A 24537-nucleotide genomic window follows, 5' to 3' on the forward strand; every position below is an offset into this window, starting at 1 on the left:
AGCAGTGGGCTGAGTACACACCCTTGTGGGGCACCAGTGCTCAGAGTGATTGTAGAGGAGAGCTTGTCCACTATGTTTACAGCCTGGGTCCTGACTGTGAGGAAGATCCAGCTGCAGATCTGAGTGCTAAGACTCAGGTTCCGGAGCTTAGGTATCAGTTTATTTGGAATGATGGTATTAAAGGCAGAGCTGTAGTCAATGAAAAGAAGCCTTACATATGTGTCTTTATTCTCCAGATGTTCTAAGGAGGAATGTAGTGCCAGAGAGAGGGCATCTGCCATCGACCTGTTGCTCTGGTAGGCGAATTGCAAAGTGTTGAGGTTGTCCGGTAGGTTATGGTTGATGTGTGCCATAACCAATCGCTCAAAGCACTTCATAGCAATTGATGTTAGAGCCACAGGTCGATAGTCATTCAGGCATGCCACCTTGCTTTTCTTCAGCACCAGGACTATCGTTGCCTTCTTAAAACACAAGGGGATCTTAGACTGAAGCAGGGAGCAGTCGAAGATGTCAGCAAACACTCCAGCTAGCTTGCTTGCACGGGCCCGGAGAACCCGTCCCGGGATGCCATCTGAGCCAGTTTATATGCTTTATTATATGCTCTCTCTTTTGCTTGTATGCTGTCTTTGACTTCCATTGTCTGCCACAGTTGCATCATCCTCACTTTAGAATACTTCGTCTTTGGGATGTATTTATCCTGCGCCTTCCGAATTGCTTGCAGAAACTTAGCCATTGCTCATCTGCTGTTACTTTATCCCTCTGTAGTTCCCTTTACTCCACTGTAATAGTGATTCATCTGATTTTAGCTTCTCCCATTCAAACTGCAGTGTGGATGGTTGCCCACAACTAAATGGTTCACCACATCATACGTCATGCTGTATGACTCTATATTAAAAATGTGTTTTCATTGAAACTTTGTCACTTTACAATAAGCAATTTTTGGAGCAAGCCCAAGCTACAACTATTTTTTAAATATTTACTTTTATAATGTAGTTTATGGTACCAAATTTGGATGAAATTCAGCATGCTATCATCCGAATTGTCCAAATGGTTTTGGAAGTTAGCCGTCGAGTGGTACAGTGGAGGCAATCAAAAAACCAAGATGATTATGAATTACAGAGTGGAACAGGTAAATCATGCTTGCAAACTAGTTGTGCTAGGTTGTATAATGTTTTCTATTCTATTTGTTTTCTATATAATAGCAAGAAAAATAGACACTAGTCATTTTTGTTGCATCCCAATATTAAAAGGTGTATATATGTTATGCTGAAAAGAAAACAAAATGATATTTCATACCTTAATGTTTTTTTTCCAGATTTGTAAACCACATAAATAATTTGCAAATGGTAAGTCAGAATTAATGATAATAATAGAAAGATAGAAAACCTACAGCACAATACATGTCCTTCGGCCCACAAAGCTGTGCCAAACATGTCCCTACCATAGAAATTACCCAGGGTTATCCATAGCCCTCTGTTTTTCTAAGCCCCATGTACCTACCCAGGAGTCTCTTAAAAGACCCTATAGTATCTGCCTCCACCAATGTCGCTGGCAGCCCAATCCATGCATTCACCACTCTCTGCATAAAAAACTTTCCTCTGACGTCTCCTCTGTACCCGCTTCTAAGCGCCTTAAAACTGTGCCCTCTCCTGCTAGCCATTTCAGTGCTGGGAAAAAGCCTCTGATTATCTACTAGATCAATGCCTCTCATCATCTTATACACCTCTATCGGGTGTATCCTTCGTCGCTTCAAGGAAAAAAGACCGAGTTCACTCAACCTATTCTCATAATACTCCCCAATCTATACTCCCCAATCCACGCAACATCCTTGTAAATTTCCTCTGCACCCTTTCAATGGTTTCCATGTCCTTCCTGTAGTGAGGCTACCAGAACTAATAGCCTACTACTAACCCAAGTGGGGTCTGAACAGGGTTAATATATAGCTGCAATGTTACGTCTCGGCTCTTGAACTTGGTCCCACAATTGATGAAGTCCAATGCATCATATGCTTTCTTAACCACAGAGTCAACCTGTGCAGCAGCTTTGAGCGTCCTATGGATTCGGACCCCAAGATTCCTCTGATCCTCCACGCTGCAAGAGCCTTACCATTAATACTATATTCTGCCATCATATTTGACCTACCAAAATGAACCACCTCACACTTATCTGTGTTGAATGCCATCTGCCACTTCTTGGTCCAGTTTTGCATCCTATCAATGTCTCACTCTAACCTCTGATAGTCCTCCACACTATCCACAACACCCCCAACCTTTGTGTCATCAGAAAATTTAGTAACCCATTCCTCTACTTCCTAATCCAGGTCATTTATAAAAATCACAAAGAGAGGGGGTCCCAGAACAGATCCCTGAGGCACACCACTGTCACTGTCCTCCATGCAGAATATAACCCGTCTACAACCACACTTTGCCTTCTGTAGGTAAGCCAGTTCTGGATCCACCAAGCAATGTCCCCTCAGAAACCTTACCTTGTCAAATGCCTTGCTGAAATCCATATACACTACATCTACTGCTACATCACATCCTCAAAAAATACAATTAGGCTTGTAAGGCACGACCTGCCTTTAACAAGGTCATGGTGATTATTCCTAATCATATTATGTCTCTCCAAATGCTCATAAATCCTGCCTCTCAGGATCTTCTCCATCAACTTACCAACTACTGAAGTAAGACTCACTGGTCTATAATTACTTGGGCTATCTCTACTCCCTTTCTTGAATAAGGGAACAACATCGGCAAACCTCCAATCATCTGGAACCTCTCCTGTCCCCATTGATGATGCAAAGATCTTTGTCAAGGCTCAGCAATCTCCTCCCTCACCTCCCTCAGTAGCCTGGGGTATATCTCATCCAGTCCTGGTGACTTGATGCTTTCCAAAAGCTCCAGCAAATCTTCTTCTGTAATATCTATATGCTCAAGCTTTTCAGTCTGCTGTAAGTCATCACCACGGTCCTTTTCCATAGTGAATACTGAAGTAAAGTTCTCATTAAGTACCTCTGCTACCTCCGCTGGTTCCATATACACTTTTCCACTGTCACACTTGATTGGTCCTATTCTTTCACGTCTTATCCTCTTGCTCTTCACATACTTGTAGAATGTCTTAGGGTTTTCCTTAATCCTGTCTGCCAAGGCCTTCTCATGGCCCCTTCTGGCTCTCTTAATTTCATTCTTAAGCTTTTTCCTACTAGCTGTATAATTTTCTAGATCTCTATCATTTCCTAGTTTTCTGAACCTTTCGTAAACTCTTCTTTTCTTCTTGACTAGATTTACAACAGCCTTGATACACCACAGTTCCTGTACCTTACCATCCTTTCCCTGTCTCATTGGAACATACCAATGCAGAGCTCCACACAAATATCCCCTGAACATTTGCCACATTTCTTCCGTACGTTTCCCTGAGAACAGCTGTTTCAAATTTATGCTGCCAAGTTCCTGCCTGATAGCTTCATATTTTACCTTACTCTAATTAAACGCTTTCCTAACTTGTCTGTTCCTGTCCCTCTCCAATGCTATGGTAAAGGAGATAGAATTGTGACCTCTATCTCCAATATGCTCTCACACTGAGAGATCTGACACCTGACCAGGTTCATTTCCCAATATCAGATCAAGTACAGCTTCTCCTCTTGTAGGCTTATTTACATACTGTGTCAAGAAACCTTCCTGAACACACCTAACAAACTCTACCCCATCTAAACCCCTCACTCTAGGTGGATGCCAATTGATATTTGGAAAATTAAAATCTCCCACCACAACCACCCTGTTATTGTTACACCTTTCCAGAATCTGTCTCCCTATCTGCTCCTCGCTGTCCCTGTTTCTATTGGGTGTCTATAAAAACAGGAAGGTTACTTATTGACCCCTTCCTGTTCCACCCACCGAGACTCCGTAGACAATTCCTCCATGACTTACTCCTCCTCTGCGGCCGTAATTCTATCTCTGATCAACAGTGCTCCTCCCCCACCTCTTTTGCCTCCTTCCCTGTCCTTTCTGAAACATCCAAACCCTGGCACTTGAAGTAACCATTTCTGCCCCTGAGCCATCCAAGTCTCTGTAATAGCCACAATATCACAGCTCCGAGTACTGATCCACACACACAGCTCATCTGCTTTGTTCATAGTACTTCTTGCATTAAAATAGACACATCTCAAACCATTTGTCTGAGCACATTCTTTCTCTATCACCTGTCTATCCTCCCTCTTGCACCATCTCCAAGCTATCTTTATCTGTGAACCAACCACCTCTTCCTCTGTCTCTTCAGTTTGGTTCCTACCCCCCAACAATTCTATCTTAAACACTCCCCATTAGCCTTTGCAAACCTCTCTGCCAGGATATTGGTGTGACTACTTGCCTACAGCTCCTATCTATCACCTCTTCACTCTCCCTAACCAGGCAAAGGTCACTGAGCCGCGTTTCTAATTCTCTAACATGGCCTCTAAGGAGCTGCAGCTCAATGCATCTGGTGCAGATGTGGACGTCTGAGAGGCTGGGAGGACTGAGAGGACTTCCCACATCTGACAACGAGCACAGAACACCGGCCTCACACACATACTTCCTGTCTGTATTCTACACAGGCAACCTACCTCGCCTCGACCCATTACTGCCGAAGCTGTGTTGTGCCAAAGCCTTCCTGCTCTGTCTCCCTCTACTCCAGCGCCCGTTCTATAAAGCTGTCTCCTTTTAAACTCTCCTCGCTGTTCAAACTGGCTGACGTCCACATGCTTGCGCTATCTTGCCCTGATCAAACCGCTGATTAATGCTTCATTGATAGTGTTGGTAGTTTTCATTGCATTCAAGTAATGTGAATAACCTTACATTGTATTGCTTAACTTTATTATTTCAAAAATACTATCAGTTGAGCCTTTTAGCCCTGAATATATTATTCTGTGAAGAATGTGAGTTTATTATTTTGTTGTCACAAAGGAAATAAAAGATCTCAGAGAGATCTCGAGGTCCATGTCCATAGGATACTCTAAGCTACTGTGCAGCTTGACAGTGTTGTTAAGAAGGCATATGGTGTGTTGGCATTCATCAACTGTAGGATTGAGTTCAGGAGCCGTAAGGTAATGTTACAGCTATATAAGACCTTGGTCAGATCCCACTTGGAGTATTGTGTTTAGTTCTGGTCACATCACTACAGAAAGGATGTGGATACTATAGAAAGAGTAGGAGATTTACAAATATGTTCGCTGGATTGGAGAGCATGCCTTATGAGATTAGGTTGAGTGAACTTGGCCTTTTCTCCTTGAAGCAACGTATCACGAGAGGTAACCTGATAGAGGGGTATAAGATGATGAGAGGCATAGAAGGTGTGGATAGCTAGAGACTTTTTCCCAGGGCTAAAATGGCTAACACAAGGGGGCATAGTTTTCAGGTGCTTGGAAGTAGGTACAGAGGGGATGTCAGGGGTAAGTTTTTCACATGGAGAGTGATGGGTGCGTGGAATATGCTGCTGGTGATGGTGGCATAGGCGGATACAATAGGTCTTTTAAGAGACTCTTGGATAGGTACATGGAGCTTAGAAAAATAGAGGGCTATGTGGTAGGGTAATTTCTAGGGAGTTTCTAGAGTATGTTACATGATCGGCACAACATTTTGGGCTGAATGGTCTGTAATGTGCTGTAGATTTCTATGTTCTATGTTCTTAATATGGCTTTATAGGGGCCTGTCTTTCTCCTGCTCAACCAGCTATGATACGACGGAGAAGGACTATTAATTGAAGGTAAAATAAATTGATATATTTTCCATTCTCAGCAAAATGTCAACTGAAGTATTAACTTTGCTTTTCTCTCTAAAATGTTGCTTGACTTGCATATTTCTAGCATTTTCTATTAAATCTTTTTTGTCTTTTTTCCATTGGTGATAAATCCTCACAATACTTTCGTGTGTTTTCACCATGAAGTCTGCACCTCTTTAAAAGATAAAGTTAAATGCTGACCTGGATAACAACAGCTACATCACTTGGTTGAATTAAAGTTATAGGCAATACTGCATGGATACAGGGCTTCTGCTCAACTAGTCCATGAATTGAGAATCAAACAAAATACTTCTTGCACCACATTGCCTTTACTCTGATGCTAACCACTTCAGCAGCTTCCTGATCATAGTTTCTAGTCAAATCCACACCATTTTATGGATTCCATTTCACAAAAATTATAGAAATATTAACTAATAACCCTTGAGTATTCAGTTAACACCAGACTTCCACTTTAATTTGCCTGCTTACTCCTTCATTGCAATGCACCCTCACTGGCTGCGACATGGCTGATTAGGAGTTGATAATTATCAAAGGAAAGGCATCAGATCTCGCAAGCACACAACCTCTAGTAACTTTGTGAGCCTCTATCTCAATCCCTCTTGATTCTCAGTCCTGCTACAGATTCTGGACCCAAAACACTGATAATTCCTTTCACTCCACAGAAGCTGCTTGACCCACTCCATGCAGATTATTTTTAGCTACAAAAATTCTGTGCTTAGTTTTGAGTTGTACTGCCTTTCTGTGAGTTGTAACAATCTGTACGTACAGCATGATGTCATGATCCCTGTACTTAATTCCCTGACTGATGTACCATATGCCTTCCTTACCACCCCTGTCTTATCTCGCCACTTTCAGGGTCTGTATTTTTTGGTCCTTCTATTCCACCATACTTTTCAGAGCACTACCATTTACTTGTAATCTCAGTCCTAGTTTAACTCACCAAAATACAACACCTCAATGGATTCACTTGATCCCAGCTGCCTATACTTGATATATTGTTATGAATGAGGAGCAAATCTGATGGACAGAAGGGTCCAGAATCGCCAATGCCCGCCCCCCCCCCCTTTGAGAATCACAAGATCGCTAGTATTTCGGGTATGAGACCCAGGAGATGAGAGGGATACACAGCATGCCAGGAAATGAGAGAGAGAGATGCAGAATACACAACCAGGTGGAATGTCTCCTGACATAAGCGGAATGGAATCACTGACTACTGCTATTGTCTCTTGGAGAAGGAATTGTGTATTGAGTACTGTACTATTCATTGAAACCCCTCAGGGGACAACCAGAGTGGTCTGGTTGAGGTATTGCATCATCCCAACCTGATTGACATCTAAGACCCCGTGAGTGAAGATAAAAAGAGGGTCTGGGGAAACACCCCTTAGACACACCCGGAGAAATGCTAGAAATCCAGTGACAGCGTTTTATAGTGAAAGCCAGTGGGAGCTCGTGTGTGTCCTCCCTTGCCTGGGTGGCGGGCTCATCACAGAAGAACGGTTTAGCTAAAGGAGAGGTCACACTTGAACGGCCACGATAATGAGACACCTGACGGATCGAAATCATAAAGGAAAGCCAGCAAGTTTTTCTCTTTCTCTCTCTCTCTCCCCAACAATTGCAACGCAGCGACGAACAAACAGCTGCAGCTTGTATGAACTGAAATGACCTTTAGATTTCCATTGGACAATTCATTATCCCCTAGACAACGATAGAACTTATTTCTTATTGATTATTATTATACCCGCACTTTTAGGTTTAGTATTGACGATGTATATTATCTGTATATTTGCATTGATATTATTTTTGTGTATTTTTACTAATAAATACTGTTAAAAATAGTATCATCAGACTCCAACGGACACCTCTATCTTTGCTGGTAAGTAACCCAGTTACGGGGTTCATAACAATATGCATCTTTGATTTCCTTGGTGCACCAATATCCCCTGTCAACCGGGCTTCTGTAATTCTGCCTGCCCTTCACTCTTACAGAACTATCACTTAATCATAAAGCTCTCCTTAGGTCCAAAAGCCTCACACTTGCCAGATGTCCATTTACCTGCAAGCATTCTTTCCCAATCAGTCTTTGCGAATTCTTATCTAATGGCTTTAAAATTTGCCTTGCTCTCTTTCAGGATTTTAATTTGTGGACCATTCCTAACTTTTTCGTGGTTGTTCATGTTCTCAGGTTCCTGAATCTTCTCCCTGATGGGCAAAAATAGAAGGGAGAATGACCTGAGTGGGAAGGGACCTTGGTTATGTCAGCTTCTTTCCTGAGGCAGTGAGACATGTCGATGAAGTCAGCACAGGAGAATCCATGCATGAGTGTAGCCAAAGGACACTACGCAATAAGATATATATGTCAGTGATGACAGCCATAGAAAATGAAGTCTGAAAATATATCGCTGTTCAGGGAGCCGCTTAAATGGGGCAGGAGAATGTAGTCTACACTGTGTTTAGAGTGAACACAGAGCTTTGAGCTCTGAGACCTTCCAATGTTTCTTGCTTACATTGAGTGAGAAGTTGTTGTTCAGATGTCCTCCTGTATGCTGATTCATCAACACCTTTTATTTGGCCAACAATAGTGGTGTCATCAGCAAATCTAATATGGTGTTTGAGCTGTGCTTTGCCTCTCTGCAATAAATAAAGATATGTATATAAAGATCTAGGTAAAATTCTTTACATATTTTTCAAAGTTTTTAGTCCCAGACTGATCAATAGCTATTCCAACTTATTTTTCAATCTTGAGAGTGTTCAGGCATGATTTAACCAGTAGTCAGAACATTTCTGAAGCTGGGCCTTACATTTTTGTTAGAAAGATTGCCAACAATAGCATCATAACCACATTATCACTGTATCAGTATATGATTGGAGAGTGTCGAGCATGGATGCTGCACCGAAGACATTTTTTCCATCCTAAATGGATGCCTTCCATCCTAAATCTCTAATTTTCCCTTTCACAAAACCACGTAGACATTGTCTGTTTACTTTGATTTTTTTCTGTGTATCCATAATTAATAATAACTTTACATTTATTCTATGACAGAAGTTAAACTAACTGTCATTTCACTTCCAACTTTCATCTCTTCTTTTCAGTAAAGGAGTTTCATTTGCTGTCTTCCAATGTGAATTAGGGGAATTTTCAAAATTTATAATGAACACATCAACTAACTCACTCGTTACTTTTTTTTTGTCCTGAGAATTTCTTACAGGAGCCAAAGACTGGTCTTACCATAATTTTTGATACAATGACATTTCATGCTTGAGCTATATTCTGTGAGAACTCTCACATAAAGTAGAATCTCCAAAGTACTAGTCTTGATCACCATAAGTAAATAGTCTATTTTATGATTTTGTTTGTAAATTTGTATGTATTTTTCTTCTTTCAGAATTGAATGAAAGCAAAAGTTTCAAGAGGCAGAAGAATTTTTATCACAATGTGGCAGAACACAAAGATGTATCTAAATTAATCGTAATACTATCTACTTCAGTCAATACTATGAGGGGTGCTGTTGCTCATGCACTAGAATGTTTTCAAAAATTCAAGATGTTGTGGTTAGAAGATAGAGATACTACAGTTAAGGTATTGTATCAGTTTTCACCGATTTCTCTCCTTAAGTATCTCCTGTCCAGAATGCTTTCTTCACATTTTGGTGATTGACAGACAGACATACTTTATTGATCCCGAGGGAAATTGGGTTTTGTTACAGTCACACCAACCAAGAATAGTGTAGAAATATAGCAATATAAAACCATAAATAATTAAATAATAATAAGTAAATTATGCCAAGTGGAAATAAGTCCAGGACCAGCCTATTGGCTCAGGGTGTCTGACACTCTGAGGGAGGAGTTGTAAAGTTTGATGGCCACAGGCAAGAATGACTTCCTATGATGGTCAGTGTTGCATCTCAGTGGAATGAGTCTCTGGCTGAATGTACTCCTGTGCCTAACCAGTACATTATTGCATGGATGGGAGACATTGTCCAAGATGGCATGCAACTTGGACAGCATCCTCTTTTCAGACACCACCATCAGAGAGTCCAGTTCCACCCCCACAACATCACTGGCCTTACTAATGAGTTTGTTGATTCTGTCGGTGTCTGCTACCCTCAGCCTGCTGCCCCAGCACACAACAGCAAACATGATAGCACTGGCCACCACAGACTCGTGGATTGGTCCTCACCAATTCCCAAAACTCTTTGGAATTCCACATAACTTGTTTGCTATAAGCACTCAAGAAAGTTGTTGAAATGATCTTATAAGACTTCAACTGTAAAAATTATCATTTTTTCACAAATTAGAGTTCAGAAACAGAGCACTGATAGGAGAGATAGTGAAGGCAGATGGAATGTTCAGCCGTATTGAAACCCATGAACGAGAATTAGGGAGAATCATTAGCTAAGTTGCTAATGATTAGAATATTCACTGGAATTCACTCTGAAGTTTGAGAGGGAGCAGCTGAAATTACATGTAATGGTATTATAGTTGAGTGAAGTTAACTACAGAGGCCTAAGGGAGGAGCTGGGCAGAGTTGATTGGAAAGGGAAGACAGTGAAGTAGCAATGGCAGGGATTTCTGGGAGTGATTCAGGAGATATAGCAGAATTTCATCCCAGGAAAGAAGAAGCAAACTTAGGGGAGGATGAAGCAACTATGGCAGACAAGCGAAAACAGGGATAACATGAAAGCAAATGTGAAGGCATAAAATATGGCAAAGATTAGTGGGAAGTCTTTAAAAAACAACTGAGGATAACTTTAAAAAGCAAGAAGGGAGGAGAAGAAGGAAGATTAGAATCACAGAGTAAGATAGCACAGGTGCAAGTCCTTTGATGGGCCCTTAGATCCATGCCAACCATGGTGCCCACCCAGCTAGTCCCAATTTCCAATGTTCAGCCCATATTCCTTCAAGACCCATCTATCCATGTGCTTCTTAAATCCAGTGCTTCTTAAATGATACTATTTATGAAGATTACAGAAGTTCTTTTAATGGACATTAGACTGCTAGAAGATAATGCTAGAGAAGTAGTAATGGGCTACAAGGAAATGGCAGAGGAACTGAACAGGCATTTTGAGTCAGTCTTCACAGCAGAAAGCACTAGTAACATGCCAGAAGTTCAAGAGAGTCTGAGGAAAGAAGTGAATGCAGTGGCCATTGCTAAGGAAAAGGTGCTGAGGAAACTAATTGGCCTGAAGGCATTAGGAGTAACTTTCAAGGATCACTGTAGTCAGGGAAGGTCTCATAAGACCGGTCAAATATAGCACTCTGTTTAAGAAGGGAAAGAGGAAATTGCAAGCTGATTAGCCTGACCTCAGTAGTTGGTAAGATTTTAGAGACAATTATTATGAATAAAATTTTGGAGTACTTGGAAGTACATGATAAAATAGGCCAAAGTCAGCATTTTTTTTTAGGAAAAAGCTTCTCTGAAAAATATGTTAGTGATTTTGTAGAAATAACAAGCAGGATAGACAAAGTGGAGTCAGTGGAAGTTATTTACTTGAATTTTCTGAAGGCTTTTGACATATTGCCACACATGAGGCTGCTAAGCAATATAAGAGGTTGTTGTCCAGCTAGAGATGGTTCTACATGCTGTTACAAACAATGTAGGTAGAACAAGGGATGCAATCCTTCAGAATGTGTAAAGGGAGCTTGGTAAGAAGTTAGAAAGCAGAACATCAAGGATAGTGAATTCCATTTTACTCCCAGTGCTACATGCTAGCGAAGTCAGAAATAGGATTAGCCAGATAAATTTCAAGCTGAGAAGCTGTTGCAGAAATCGGATTCTTGGATTATTGGGATCTCTTCTGGGGTAGAGGCAACCTATATGACAACATAAATTTTTCTCCCAGATGAGCTTAGTTCCTTTTATGCTAGCTTTGAACAACAAAACATAAAGGCACCTTTCCGAACTCCCATAGCCCCCAATTACTCTGTGATTTCAGTCTCTGAGGCTAACATGAGAGCATCCTTCAAGAGGGTGAACCCACAGAACGCATCTGACCCAGAAAGGTACCTGGCCAAGTACTGAAGATTTGTGCTGATCAACTGGTGGGTGTTCTCTAATACCTTTAACCTCTAGTCTAAGATGCCCACCTGCTTTACGAAAGCATCAATTATACTGGTGCCCAAGAAGAACATGGTAACGTGCCTCAATGACTATTGTCCAGTAGCATTTACATCCACTGTGATGAAATGCTTTGAGAGGTTGGTGACTAAACATATCAACTCCTGATGGAGGAGCAACTTGGATCTGCAGCAGATTGCCTACTTGCACAACAGGTCCACAGCAGATGCTGTTTCATTGGTTCTCCACTCAATGCTGGAATGTCTGGACAGTGAAACTGCATTTATCAGGATGCTCTTCATATACTAGCTCAGCATTCAGTACTATTATCCCCTCAAAATTAATCAATAAACTCCGTGACCTAGGCCTCAATGCCATCATGCGCTAGATCCTCAAATTCTCTACCTTGCAGACCCCAGTTGGTTCAGATTGGAAATAATATCTCTTCCACAATTGCCATTAGCACAGGTACACCACAAGGCTGTGTGTTTAGTCCCCTGCTCTTTTTGCTGTATACTTATGAATGTGAGGCTAAGCACATCTCCAATGCCATATTTAAGTTTGATAACAACACCACTGTTGTCGGCTGAATCAAAGTTGGTGACAAATCAGCATGGAGGAAGGAAACAAATAATCTGGTTGAATGATGCCCCAACAATAACTTCTCACCTGTAAGTGCCATTACAAAAGAAGAACGGCAGGGTCTCTACATTCAGAAGTTTGTGAAGGTTCAGCATGCCATCTAAATGACATGACAAATAGGAGTTGGATTAAGCCCAGTCGGTGAGTGGAAGCACGAGAAGCGACAATTTCACTTTGGTATGTGGATCAAGATTTTAAGAAGTAGCATTGTTTAGCAGTTTTCAGAATTGGACTGCACCCAATCAGTGAATGGAATTCATTCAAAAGTGTAAATAAAAATAAGGCAGGAAGTGGCCATTGTGTGAGTGGGCTTTGGCTCATTTGGCTTTGTTGAGATAAGTCTTGGGTGAAGTAAGTATCTATGTATGAGATGTGAGAATTCTGAATAACTTCCACCTCCCAGACAACAACATCTGCACCAGATGCACCAAGCTGCCGTTCCTCAGAGAATGTGTAAAGGAACTGCAGCTGCAGCTCAATAACATTCAGCTCATACCGGAGATTGAGGAAGTGATAGATGGGAGGGAGGTGGTCACCAATAGGTAATTGAGTGACTGTCAGGAGAAGGAAGGGAAGTGGGTAGCCAGAGCAGAGTACCCCGTGGCCATTCCCAACAATAATAAGTATACTACTTTGGCTACTGTTGAGGGGGACGACCTACCGGGGGGGAGCTGTGTGACTGGGTTTCTGGCACTGAGTCTGGTGCTGTGGTTCAGAGGAGAAGGGAGGTGGAGAGGACTGCAGTAGTGACAGGAGATTCCATAGTTAGGGGAACAAAGATGAGACTCTGGCCATGATTGAGATACCCAGATGGTATTTTGTCTCTTACGTGCCAAGATCAGGGATGTCTCAGATTGGGTCCACAGCATTCTAAATGGGGAAGGTGACCAGCTAGAAATCTAGGTACATTTTGGCACAAATGACACAAGTAGGAAAGGTGAGAGGTCCTCAAGAGAGATCTTAGGGAGCTAGGTAGAAAGCTGAAAAGCATAACCTCTACGGTAGTAATTTCTGGATTGGTGCCCATCACGTGCCAGATAGGATGATTCAGCAACTGAATGTGTGGCTGAGAAACTGATGCAGGAGGCAGGCGTTCAGGTTTCTTCATCTTTGGGATCCCTTCTGGGGAAGGTATGACCTGTATAAAAGGTACAGATTTACTTGAACCTGAGGGAGACAAATATCCTTGTGGGAAGGTTTGCTAGAGCTGTTCAGGAGGGTTTAAACTCATTAAGTAGGGTGATGAGAACTGGAGTGATAGGGCTAAGGATGAAGTAGTTCACTTACAAACAGAAGCAATGTGTAGTGAGACTGCTACCAAGGAGAGGCTGGTGATAGGGCAAGATGGTAGTCAACTGGATGAGTAGCAATGTAAAAGGGGGACAAATTGAAAAGGGTGATGAATACAGGTGTTATATTTGAATGCACACAGTATATGGAATAAGTAGATAATTTGCAGTGCAGTTCCAGATTACCAGGTATGATGTTGTGGGCATCACTGAATTGTGGCTGAAAGAAGATTATAGCTGGGAGCGTCATGTCCAAAGATACACATTGTATCAATAGGACATGTAGGTGGGCAGAGGGGGTGGGGCAGCTCTGTCAGAAGCTGTAGAATCATTGCAGGTAGAGATAAGAAGCTACAAAGGTAAAAAGACCCTGATGGGAATTATATACAGAACTCTGAACAGTAACGTAGACATGGCTGACAAATTACAACCGAAGATAGAAAGTGCATGTAAAAAGGGCAATGTTACAACAGTTATGGTACACTTTAATATGCAGGTATATTGGGAAAGTCAGGTTGGTCCTAAATCCCAAGAGGGGGAATTTGTAGAATACCTGAGATGGCTTTTTAAAGCAGCTTGTGGTAGTGCCCACTAGAGGATCAGCTACTCTGGATTGGGTGGTTGTGCAAGAAACTGGAATTGATTAGTGAACTGATGGTAAAGGACCCCTTAGGAGGCAGTGAGCATAATGTGATAGAATTCACCCTGAGATTTGAGAAGAAGAAGCTAAACTCAGATGTTTCAGTATTACTGTGGAGTAAAGGAAGTTACAGAGGCATGAGAAAGGAGCTGACCAAAACTGATTGGAAATAAACATTAGCAGGGATGACGGCAGAGCGGCAATGGCTGGAGTTTCTGGAAAGAATTCCAAATGCAGAAAAGAATTACATCCCAAGCAAGAAGAAGTATTCTAAAGGCAGGATGAGGCAACCATAGCTGACAAAAGAAGTCAAAGCCAACATAAAAGCCAAAGAGAGGGTCTATAATAGAGCAAAAAATTACTGGGAAGTTGGAGAATTAAGATGCTTTTAAAAACCAACAGATGGCAATTAACATAGTTTTAAAGGAAAAAGAATTGAATTGAATTGACTTTATTAATTATTCTTCAGATACATGAGGAGTAAAAATCTTTACATTATGTCTGTCTAAATGTGCAATGTGCAATTTATAGTAATTTATAATAAATAATATGTACAACAGGACAGGCAATATAACATAGAAATACAGTTGTGTCAGCATGAATTAAGCAGTCTGATGGCCTGGTGGAAGAAGCTGTTCCGGAGCCTGTTGGTCCTGGCTTTTGCTTTGTTGCTTTGTTTTATGCTCTTTCTTTTGCTTTTACAATAGCTTTGACCTCCCTTGTCAGCCACAGTTGTACTATTTTACCATTTGAGTATTTCTTCATTTTTGGAATACATATGTCCTGCACCTTCCTCATTTTTCCCAGAAATGCATGCCATTGCTGCTCTGCTGACATCCCTGCCAGCAGCTTCTTCCAATTTACCTATCCCTATTCCCTACCAAATTTCAATCATATTGTGATCACTAGTTCCTAGGAGTTCTTTTACCTTAAGCTCCCTAATCACCTGCTAATCCAGTATAGCTGATCCCCCAGTAGGCTCAATGACAAACTGCTCTAAAAAGCCATCTCTTAGGCATTCAACAAACTCACTCTCTTGAGATCTATTACCAACCTGATTTTCCCAATCGACCTGCATGTTAAAATCTCCCATAACTACCATAGCATTGCCCTTTTGACATGCCTTTTCTATTTCCTGTGGTAATCTGTGGTCCACCTCCCAGCCACTGTTGGGAGGCTTGTCTATAACTGCCATCAATGTCCTTTTACCCTTGCAGTTTCTTAATCCACAAGGATCCAACATCTTCCAGTCCTATGTCATATATTTCTACTGATTTGATGCCATTCTTTACCAGTAGAGCCACACCACTCCCTCTGCCTACCTTCCTATCCCTCTGATATAACATGTAATCTTCAACATTTAGCTCCCAACTACAACCATCCTTAAGCCATGATTCATTGATGGCTGCAACATCATACCTGGCAATCTGTAATAGTTCAACATGATCATCCACCTTATTTCTTATACTACACACATTTAGATACAACATCTTGAGTACTGTATTTGTTATCCTTTCTGATTCTGCATCCTTAATGTTTTGATACTCAGCATGCAGGCTGCAACTAACTCCCACTACCTGCCTGTCCTTTCTGACAGTCTGACTAACTAGAAGGGCATCTATTTAGGATGGAGATTAGGAGGAATTTATTTAACAAGAAAATGGTAAATCTGTGGAATCCATTGCCACAGGTAGTTGTGGAGGCCAAGTCATTGGGTATATTTAAGGCAGAGGTTGATAGACTCTTGACTAGTCAGGGCATAAGGGATAGGAGGAGAAGGCAGGAGATGGGGGTAAAAGGGAAATGGATCAGTCATGATGAAATGGCAAAACAGACTCAATGAACCTTGTTGTCAAATTCTGCTTCTTTATCTTATGGTCTTAAAATTTTAGCAAACTTCTGCCAGTTAACTGTCGGCTAACTATTATTTGGATTGCACTACTTGTATGTATAATCTATATTTTCATTTATATTTATCATCTGTTATGAGCAGAGAGACAACATCTGCCGGAAGTAAATTACTTGTATGTGTACAGGTACTTGGCGATTAAAGTCTGATTCTGATTCTGAGATGTGCACTAGAGAGTATACTGAATGGTTGTTTTACGGGCTGGTATGGAAATGTCAATGTCCTTGAATGGAAAAGCCTACAAAATGTAATGGATACAGCACAGTCCATCACAGGTGAAGTTCTCTGCAATGAACACATCTACAAGGAGTGATGTTGCAGGCAAACAGCATCCATCATCAAGGACTCTCACCTTCCAGGCCAGGCTCTCTTCTCACAGTTGCCATCAGCTACAGGAGCCTCAGGAACAGTTATTACCCCTGAACCATCAAGTTCTTGAACCAGAATGGATATCTTCATTCAATTTCACTCACCCCAACACTGAATTGTTTCCACAACCTTTGGACTCACTTTCAAGGACTCTTCATCTCATGTTTGTGATATTTATTGCTTGCTTGCTTGCTTACTTACTTTTATTTATCTTTCTATCTCTCTATTTATCTTTCTATTTATTGCATTTGCACAGTTTGTTGTTGTTTGCAGATTGGTTGCTTGTCTGTCTTGTCCTGAGCAGGTTTTTATTGATTCTAAGATGTTTCTTTGTATCTACTGTGAATGCCCACAAGAAAATGAATATCAGGGTTGTATTTGGTGGCATTTATGTACTTTGATTATGAATTTACTTTGAACACTGAACTGCACAATACGGATGCATTGCACTTGAACCAGAGGGGAACCAATATCCTTGCAAGGAATTTGCTTGTGCTATCATGGCAGGGTGTAAGGTCTCTGAGGATGAGGAAGGCATGGGATAAAGAGATAGCTAGTTAGAACTTCTTAACCAGAATAGCTGGTGACACAGTTCATTGTTGGGGGATCATTCAGTGAAGCCACATGGATAGAACTTGGAAAGAAGTAAGGGAGGGTCATTCTAATGTAGCTATATTATCGACCTCCCAATAGTTGACAGGAACTTAAGGAGCAAATACATAGGGAAATTGCTTATAGTTAAAGGATATATGGTTTTGTCATGTATAGGGTTTCAGATTCTCATAGCATTTTGTGTAACAATATTACAATGTCTGTGACCCAGGTGCAATTCTGTCATGGCCTGTAACTTTCCTTGACTGGGTGGGTTACCTCCCACATTCCAAAGATGTATGGATTAGTATTTTAATTGGTTAGTTGTGTGGCACAAGCTCATTGGGCTGTTACTGTGTTAGTTCTCTAAATTAATAAAACTAACTTAAAAAAAATCTGGAGATTTTAATTTCTCCAGTGTTGACTGGGTCACCCAGTGTTAAGATCCTAGACAGTTGGAATTTATGAATTGTGTCCAGGGAGGTTTCCTGAGTCAATATATTTAGGGCACTACTTTGGAAGGTACAATACTGCACCTCCTCTTAGGAAGAGAAGTATAGGAAGTAACTAGTTCACAATGAATGGCAGTCAGGGAGTACTTCAGATCTAGTGACCATAATCCTATTCATTTTCAGATAGTGATGGAAAAGATTGGCCAGGTCTACACGTTAGGGTCCCAATCTGGAGGAGGGCTACTTCTGGGGAAATTAGACAGGAACTAACAGAAATTGATTGGGTGAGCCTCTTTCAAAGGAAAAGAATTAATGACATTTAAGAGTGTAATAGCAAGTGTCTGGAAGAAGCATATTTCTGTTTAGGTGAAGGGAAGTTTAGGCAAGTTTAGGGGACATTAGCTGACAGGAGAAATTGAGGCTCTGGTCAAGAAAAAGAAGGAATCTTGCATTGGGTTTGAGAGGTCAGGATTAATTGAATCCCTTGATGAATCTTAAAAAAAAAGATTATTAAATACTCATAAGTGGGAAATGAGGAGGGCAAAGAGTGGCTGTGAGATGGATATGGCAGGTAAAGTTGAGAAAAATTCGAAAAGGTTGTATTGTGGCAACCCACTTTCTGCGCAAGCGAACCGGCTCACAAATAGCCAGTGCGTGGGGGGAGACTTTAGTAATGCACCTCTGACATCATTTCTGCCCGGAGAGGGCGGACACTAGGGATAAATGCCAGCGCTGCGAAGTTTGAATAAACTAGTCTCGAAACGACTTACGGGACTGCATGTCGTTATTTCAGCGCTGTGTGGAGCACATCGCTACATTGGTGACCCCGATGGTCCAAACAAGATTTGGACCAAAGGTGACCGACTCTTCATCTGTTCACGCAGTTTCGCTAAAACTGCCAACTTTCTGGACACTGTGACCATGCGTGTGGTTTAGCCAAGCAGAAGCCCAGTTCCAGATTCAGCAGATATCTTCTGATTCCACGTGTTACTATCACGTGGTGAGCGCCCTTGACCAGGAGACGGCCGCCCAGGTTGCAGATTTCATACAGTCGCCCCCTGAAGAAGGCAAATATGCATTCAAGGCGCTGCTCATTGGGACCTTTGGCCTCTCACGGCGTGAGCGGGGTGCTCGCCTGTTTCACCTGGATGGTTTGGGAGGCAGACTGCCATCAGCATTGATGAACGAGATGCTGGCCCTGGCTGACAGACACAAGCCCTGCCTCATGTTCGAGCAAGCGTTCCTAGAGCAACTGCCCGAGGACATACATCTGCTGCTGGCCAATGCAGATTTCAGCAACCCCCGGAAGGTGGTGGCCCGGGCAGACATGCTGTGGAAAGCCAAGAGGGAGAGTGTGGCGTCCGTCGGTCAGATTACCAGGCCACGCGCCCAACAGCAGACCAGACCAGGCCTGGCAGGGGGGCGCACACAACTCAGAGGCAGGAGTGAGGAGGCCAGTGAACAGTGGTGTTTCTACCACCTGCGGTAGGGCACAAAAGCCCGCCGTTGTAACCCGCCCTGCAAGGGCCAGGGCCAGTTGCCGCTAATGACTATGGACCTTGTACTAATGAACTTGGCCAAGTAGCTGACTTTTTAGAGAGTGAACACTTTGGAAATTGTGCTCATAAGTCATTAGCTTTACGACAGAAAGAGTAGACCTTGCAGGAAAGTATTCACCATGGATATCCAGTACCTATACACCTCAACACCCCATCAGGAGGGCCCCAAAGCTCTCCACTTCTTCCTAGACAATTATTGCCCTCAATGATTTCTCTTTTGCCTCCTCCCAATTCCTTCAAACCAAGGTGTAGGCATGGGCATGCTATGCCTGCCTTTTTGTTGGCTATATGGAGCAGTCTGTGCTCCAAGCCAACACTTGTATCACTCCCCAACTTTTCCAACGCTACATCGATGACTGCATTGGTGCTGCTTCCTGCACCCGTTCTGAGCTCATTGACTTCATCAACTTTGCTTCCAATTGCCAACCAGCCATCAAATTTACCTGGTCCATTTCCGACAGCTCCTTCCCCTTTCTTGATCTCCCTGTCTCTATTTCTCAAGACAGCTTATCTACTGCTAACTTTTATGAACAGACTGATTTTCACAGCTACCTGGACTACACCTCTTCCCACCCTGTTACTTGTAAAAATGCCATCCCCTTCTCTCAGTTCCTCCATCTCCGCTGCATCTGCTCTCAGGATGAAGCTTGCTATTCTAGAATTAATGAGATATCTTCCTCCTTCAAAGGAAGGAACCTTCCTTCCTCCACCATTAACACTGCCCTCACCTGTGTTTCTTCCATTTTGCACACATCTGCCCTTACCCCATCCTCCAGCCAGCCCAACAGGGATAGTGTTTGTCTTCTTCTCACCTACCACCCCAACTAGCATCCGCATCAAGCATAATTACCCCCACTTTCCATTTTCCTCCGGTATCACTTCTTACGTGACTCCCTTCTCCATTCATCCCTCCCCACTGATCTTCCTCCTGGTACTTATCCTTGCAAGTGGAATAAATGCTATACCTGCTCTCACACCTCCTCCCTCACGACCATTCGGGGCCCAAATTGTCCTTTCAGGTGAGGCAACACATCACCTGTAAGTCTGTTGAGGTTATCTACAGTATTCAGTGCTCCTCGTGTGGCCTCCTGTGCATCAGTGAAACACGACGTAGCCTGTGAGACTGCTTCATTGAACAAGGAATGTGGGATCTCCCAGTGGCCACCTACTTCAATTCTACTTCCCATTCGACATGTCAGTCTATGGCCTCCTCCACTGCTGTAATGAAGCCACACTCAGGTTAGAGGAGCAGCACTTTGTATTCCATTTGGGTAGCCTCTAACCTGATTGCTTGAACATCGATTACTCTAACTTCTGATAATTGCCTTCCCCCCTCAACATTCTCCACTCCTGTTTCCCTCTCTCAACTTATCTCCTTACCTGCTCAACACCTCCCTCTGGTGCTCCTTCCCCTTCCCTTTCTTCCATGGTCTTATACCTTCCCCTATCAGATTTTCACTTCTCCAACCCTTTATTTCTTTTATCTACTTCCCAGCTCTTTATTTCACCCCTCCCCCCACCTTCTTATTCTGACCTCTCATCTTTTCCCCAATCCTGATGAAGGGTCTGGGCTCAAAATGTCGACCATTTACTCTTTGCATTGATGCTACCTGCCTGGCCTGCTGAGTTCCTCCAGCATTGTATGTGTGTTGCTGGGAAAGTATGAAATTGGAGGAGGACAAATTATGAGGGCATCAGCCAGAAGATATTTGGGCAGAGCTGTTTTCAGGCAACTCAACAGCTTTTAACCAATTCTATATCTAACATGTAGAGATTGTTAAAAGATTAAGTGCACAGAGTTCAGGACTGGTTTGTTCTAGTAAGAGCAAAGGACAAGGATGCAAGTCTTGATGCCAAGAAATGTGTCACTGAGGAAAAGACAGTGAGATCAGAATGCAGCGTGTCTAGGTGCCAGGGCATCTTTATCCGCGAGTTCAACATGCGTGAATTCAACCAAACGCGAATCGAGAAAAACCGGAAGTGCTCTTCCAGCTCTTGTTGCTTGAGAATTGTTCGCCTCGCACCCTTTTCGTTCGCTACTTTGTTCCTGTGAAAAAATGACTCCTAAAAAGCAATTACGTGGTCAAAGCAATTCCTCAAAGGCTAAACGAGAGCGTAAAGTGCTAGCTCTCGCTGAGAAAGTAGAAATATTAGATCTTTTGAAAATTGGCACGTCGTTTTCTGAAGCGTCGTTAAGGTCGCTAAGAATGAATCGAGCATTCGCATAATAAAGCAGAAAGAAGCTGAAATTCGTGGAAGTGGTAGTGCTGCACCTACAACAGCAAAACTGGTCTCTCTGGTTCATGATAAAGTGTTTGCGAAGACTGAGAAAGCATTAAGTGTGTGGCTAGAGGACATGTCTCAGAAACATAACCCTGGCGATAGCCAAATTATACGTGAAAAAGCTCTTAGTCTCTGTGAGCACTACTGTGACGGAGTTGATGAGAGCGGGAGAAGAGTTTAAGGCTAGTAAGGGATGGCTAGCTATGTAAAGCGCTACAGCCTCAAGAACGTAAAGATCACGGGAGAATCGGCGTCTCGTTCGTTCGCTGCTTCTGTTGTGAGCAAGAGGAACATGCAGTTTTTTTTTTCTTGTCAATATTCCCTAAACGAGACTGTGTAACAACTATTTACATAGCATTTCCATTGTATTAGGTGTTATAAATTCTGTAATCTAGAGATGATTAGAAGTTTTACTTATTTGATTATTGTTCACCTCGTGTCTCGTTCATTCGCTGCTTGTGTTGTGAGCTAGAGGAACATGTTTTTTTTCTTGTCAATATTCCTTTAACATTACAGTACAACAATATCTACATAGCATTTACATTGTATTAGGTATTATAAGTAATCTAGAGATGATTTAAAGTAGCCAGACCCCGGGTTCCGAACGAGTTCCGTTCCTGAGTCCATCTTTAAGTGGGGTTTGTACATACGTCAGAACTGGTACATCCAGTATTATTTAGCGTCAGTTAGTCAAACATTTGTCTTAGTATATAGTATATACTTTACTTTTCTATGCATATAAAACACTTAAGAAACGTATGTATTTCAGTAATTGAACCACTGCGTTGCTTAGTAATAGTTGTAGCTTTCATTGGGGCAGGGCCTTTCACATGCTCTATTATTCTCACGTCATTCTTTACCTGCATCCTTTAAAATTGTTTCGATCGTTGACCGACTGTAGTCTAACACTTTTCCAATGACTGATGCCGTTTCACTTCTTTCCAATCGCTTTATTATTTACACTTCATTTCAATCGTGATCGTTTACTGTCAACAGAACAGAAAACTGCAGATTCAGCAGCAGCCTTGGGCGGCAGATCCTCTGCTCCCCCGGGTCCTAAAGTCCACCCGCACTGAGCTAGGTTAAATGGGACAAGTGGGGGCTGTGCTGACTGGAACAGGGGGAGGGGTCAGGATGAATCTTGCTAAGAAATATTTAAGCCAAATACAAAGTTACACAGTATTAATGGCAATGACATAAAATGGCGGACAGTGTCCTCCTCCCTCCATTTGTAAGTACGAGTTGTTCGTAAGTCGGGCGTTCGTAACTCAGGGACTGCCTGTATATGGGAGGATGTGCATAGGTTATATGCAAATACATTTGTACTATGCTATTTTAAATAAGGGACTTGAGCATCCGCATTTTTTGTCCTGGAACCAATCCCTTGCGGATAAAGCTGTATTAGGTCTCTTGAAAAACATTAAATTAGTGAATTAATTTGATACATTAGTTTATTATTGTCACATATGCTGAAGTACATTGGATGCCATTGTATGCCATTCATACAGATTATTTCCCTGCATTAGTGCATTGAGGTAGATCAAAGGAAAGCAATAGCAGAACATTAGACCATAAGACTTAGGAGTAGAATTAGGCCATTTGGCCCATTGAGTCTGCTCCGCCATTCAATCATGGCTGATCCTTTTTAGTTCTCCTCAACCCCATTTTCTGGCCTTCTCCCCATAACCTTTGATGCCATGTGCAAACAAGAAGCTATCATTCTCAGCCTGAAATACACCCAACGACCTAGCCACCATAGCTGCACTTGGCAACAAATTCCAAAAATTCACCACTCTCTAGCTAAAGAAATTTCTCTGCATCTCTGTTTTGAATAGACACCCCTCTATCCTGAGGCTGTGCACTCTTGTCTTAGACTCTCATAGATCATGTTGAGGGAACAGAAAGTCAACAGAACGACTTGGACAGATTAGGAAAATGGGCAAGGAGGAGGCAAATGGAATGCAGTGTGGGGAAGTGTATGACCACATACTTTGGAAAATTGTCTGCACCTTTATTTCTTCTAACAAATGGTGAGGAAATTTAGAAATCAGAGGTGCAAAGGAACTTAAGAGTCCTAGTGCAGAATTCCATAAAGATGAACTTGAAGGTTGAATCGGTAGTAAGGAAGGCAAATGCAATGTTAACATTCATTTTGAGAGAATATAAAAGCAAGAATATAGAGTAAGGCATCATTCAGACCACACAAGGAATATGGTGAGCAATTTTGGGTCATAAGGCCATAAGACATAGGACAAGAATTAGGCCATTTGGCCCTTTGTGTCTGCTCCACCATTCAATCATAGCGGATCCTTTTTTTCCCTTCTCAACCCCACTCCACAGCCTTCTCCCCACAACCTTTGATGCAGTATCCAATCAAGAACCTGTCAAACTCTGCCTTAAATATAACCATCGACCTGGCCTCCACAACTAACTGCGATAATAAATACCACAAATTCACCATACTTTGGCTGAAGGAATGTCTCTACATCTCTGTTTTAAATGGACACCCCTCTATTCTGAGACTGTGCCTTCTTGTTCTTGACTCCCCCGCCAAGGGAAAAATACTTGGTACATCTACTCTGTCTAGGCCTTTCAACATTTGAAAGGTTTCAATGAGATCCCCCTCATTTAATTCTAAATTCCAGCAAGTACAGACCTTGAGCCATCAAACGTTCCTCATATGATAACCCTTTCCTTCCTGGAATCATCCTTGTGAACCTCCTGTGGACCCTCTCCAATGCTAGCATATCTCTTCTAAGAGGAGGGGCTCAAAACTGTTCACAATTCTCAAGGTGAGGCCTCACCAGTGCCTTATAAAGCCCCAGCACCATATCCCTGCTCTTATATTCTAGACCTCTTGAAATGAATGCTAATATTTCATTTGCTTTCCTCACCACCATCTCAATCTGCAAGTGTGTTCTGCACAAGGGCTCCCAAGTCCCTTTGCATCTCAGATTTTTGGATTTTCTCCCCATT

The 24537-nt window shown here is 42.2% G+C and overlaps 1 protein-coding gene across 1 annotated transcript in view; it reads left to right on the top strand.

Annotated features, from left to right (window-relative positions):
* Positions 1-24537, top strand: part of LOC132401348 (dynein axonemal heavy chain 8-like) — an 895336-nt gene that overhangs the window by 295372 nt on the left and 575427 nt on the right. Inside the window, exons 26-27 of the mRNA XM_059983478.1 lie at positions 994-1129; positions 9156-9349. Coding sequence (XP_059839461.1) covers positions 994-1129; positions 9156-9349 — 330 coding nt within the window. The remainder of the gene's footprint in view (positions 1-993; positions 1130-9155; positions 9350-24537) is intronic.

Source organism: Hypanus sabinus, chromosome 10, assembly GCF_030144855.1.
Source record: "Hypanus sabinus isolate sHypSab1 chromosome 10, sHypSab1.hap1, whole genome shotgun sequence".
Lineage (NCBI taxonomy): Eukaryota > Metazoa > Chordata > Chondrichthyes > Myliobatiformes > Dasyatidae > Hypanus > Hypanus sabinus.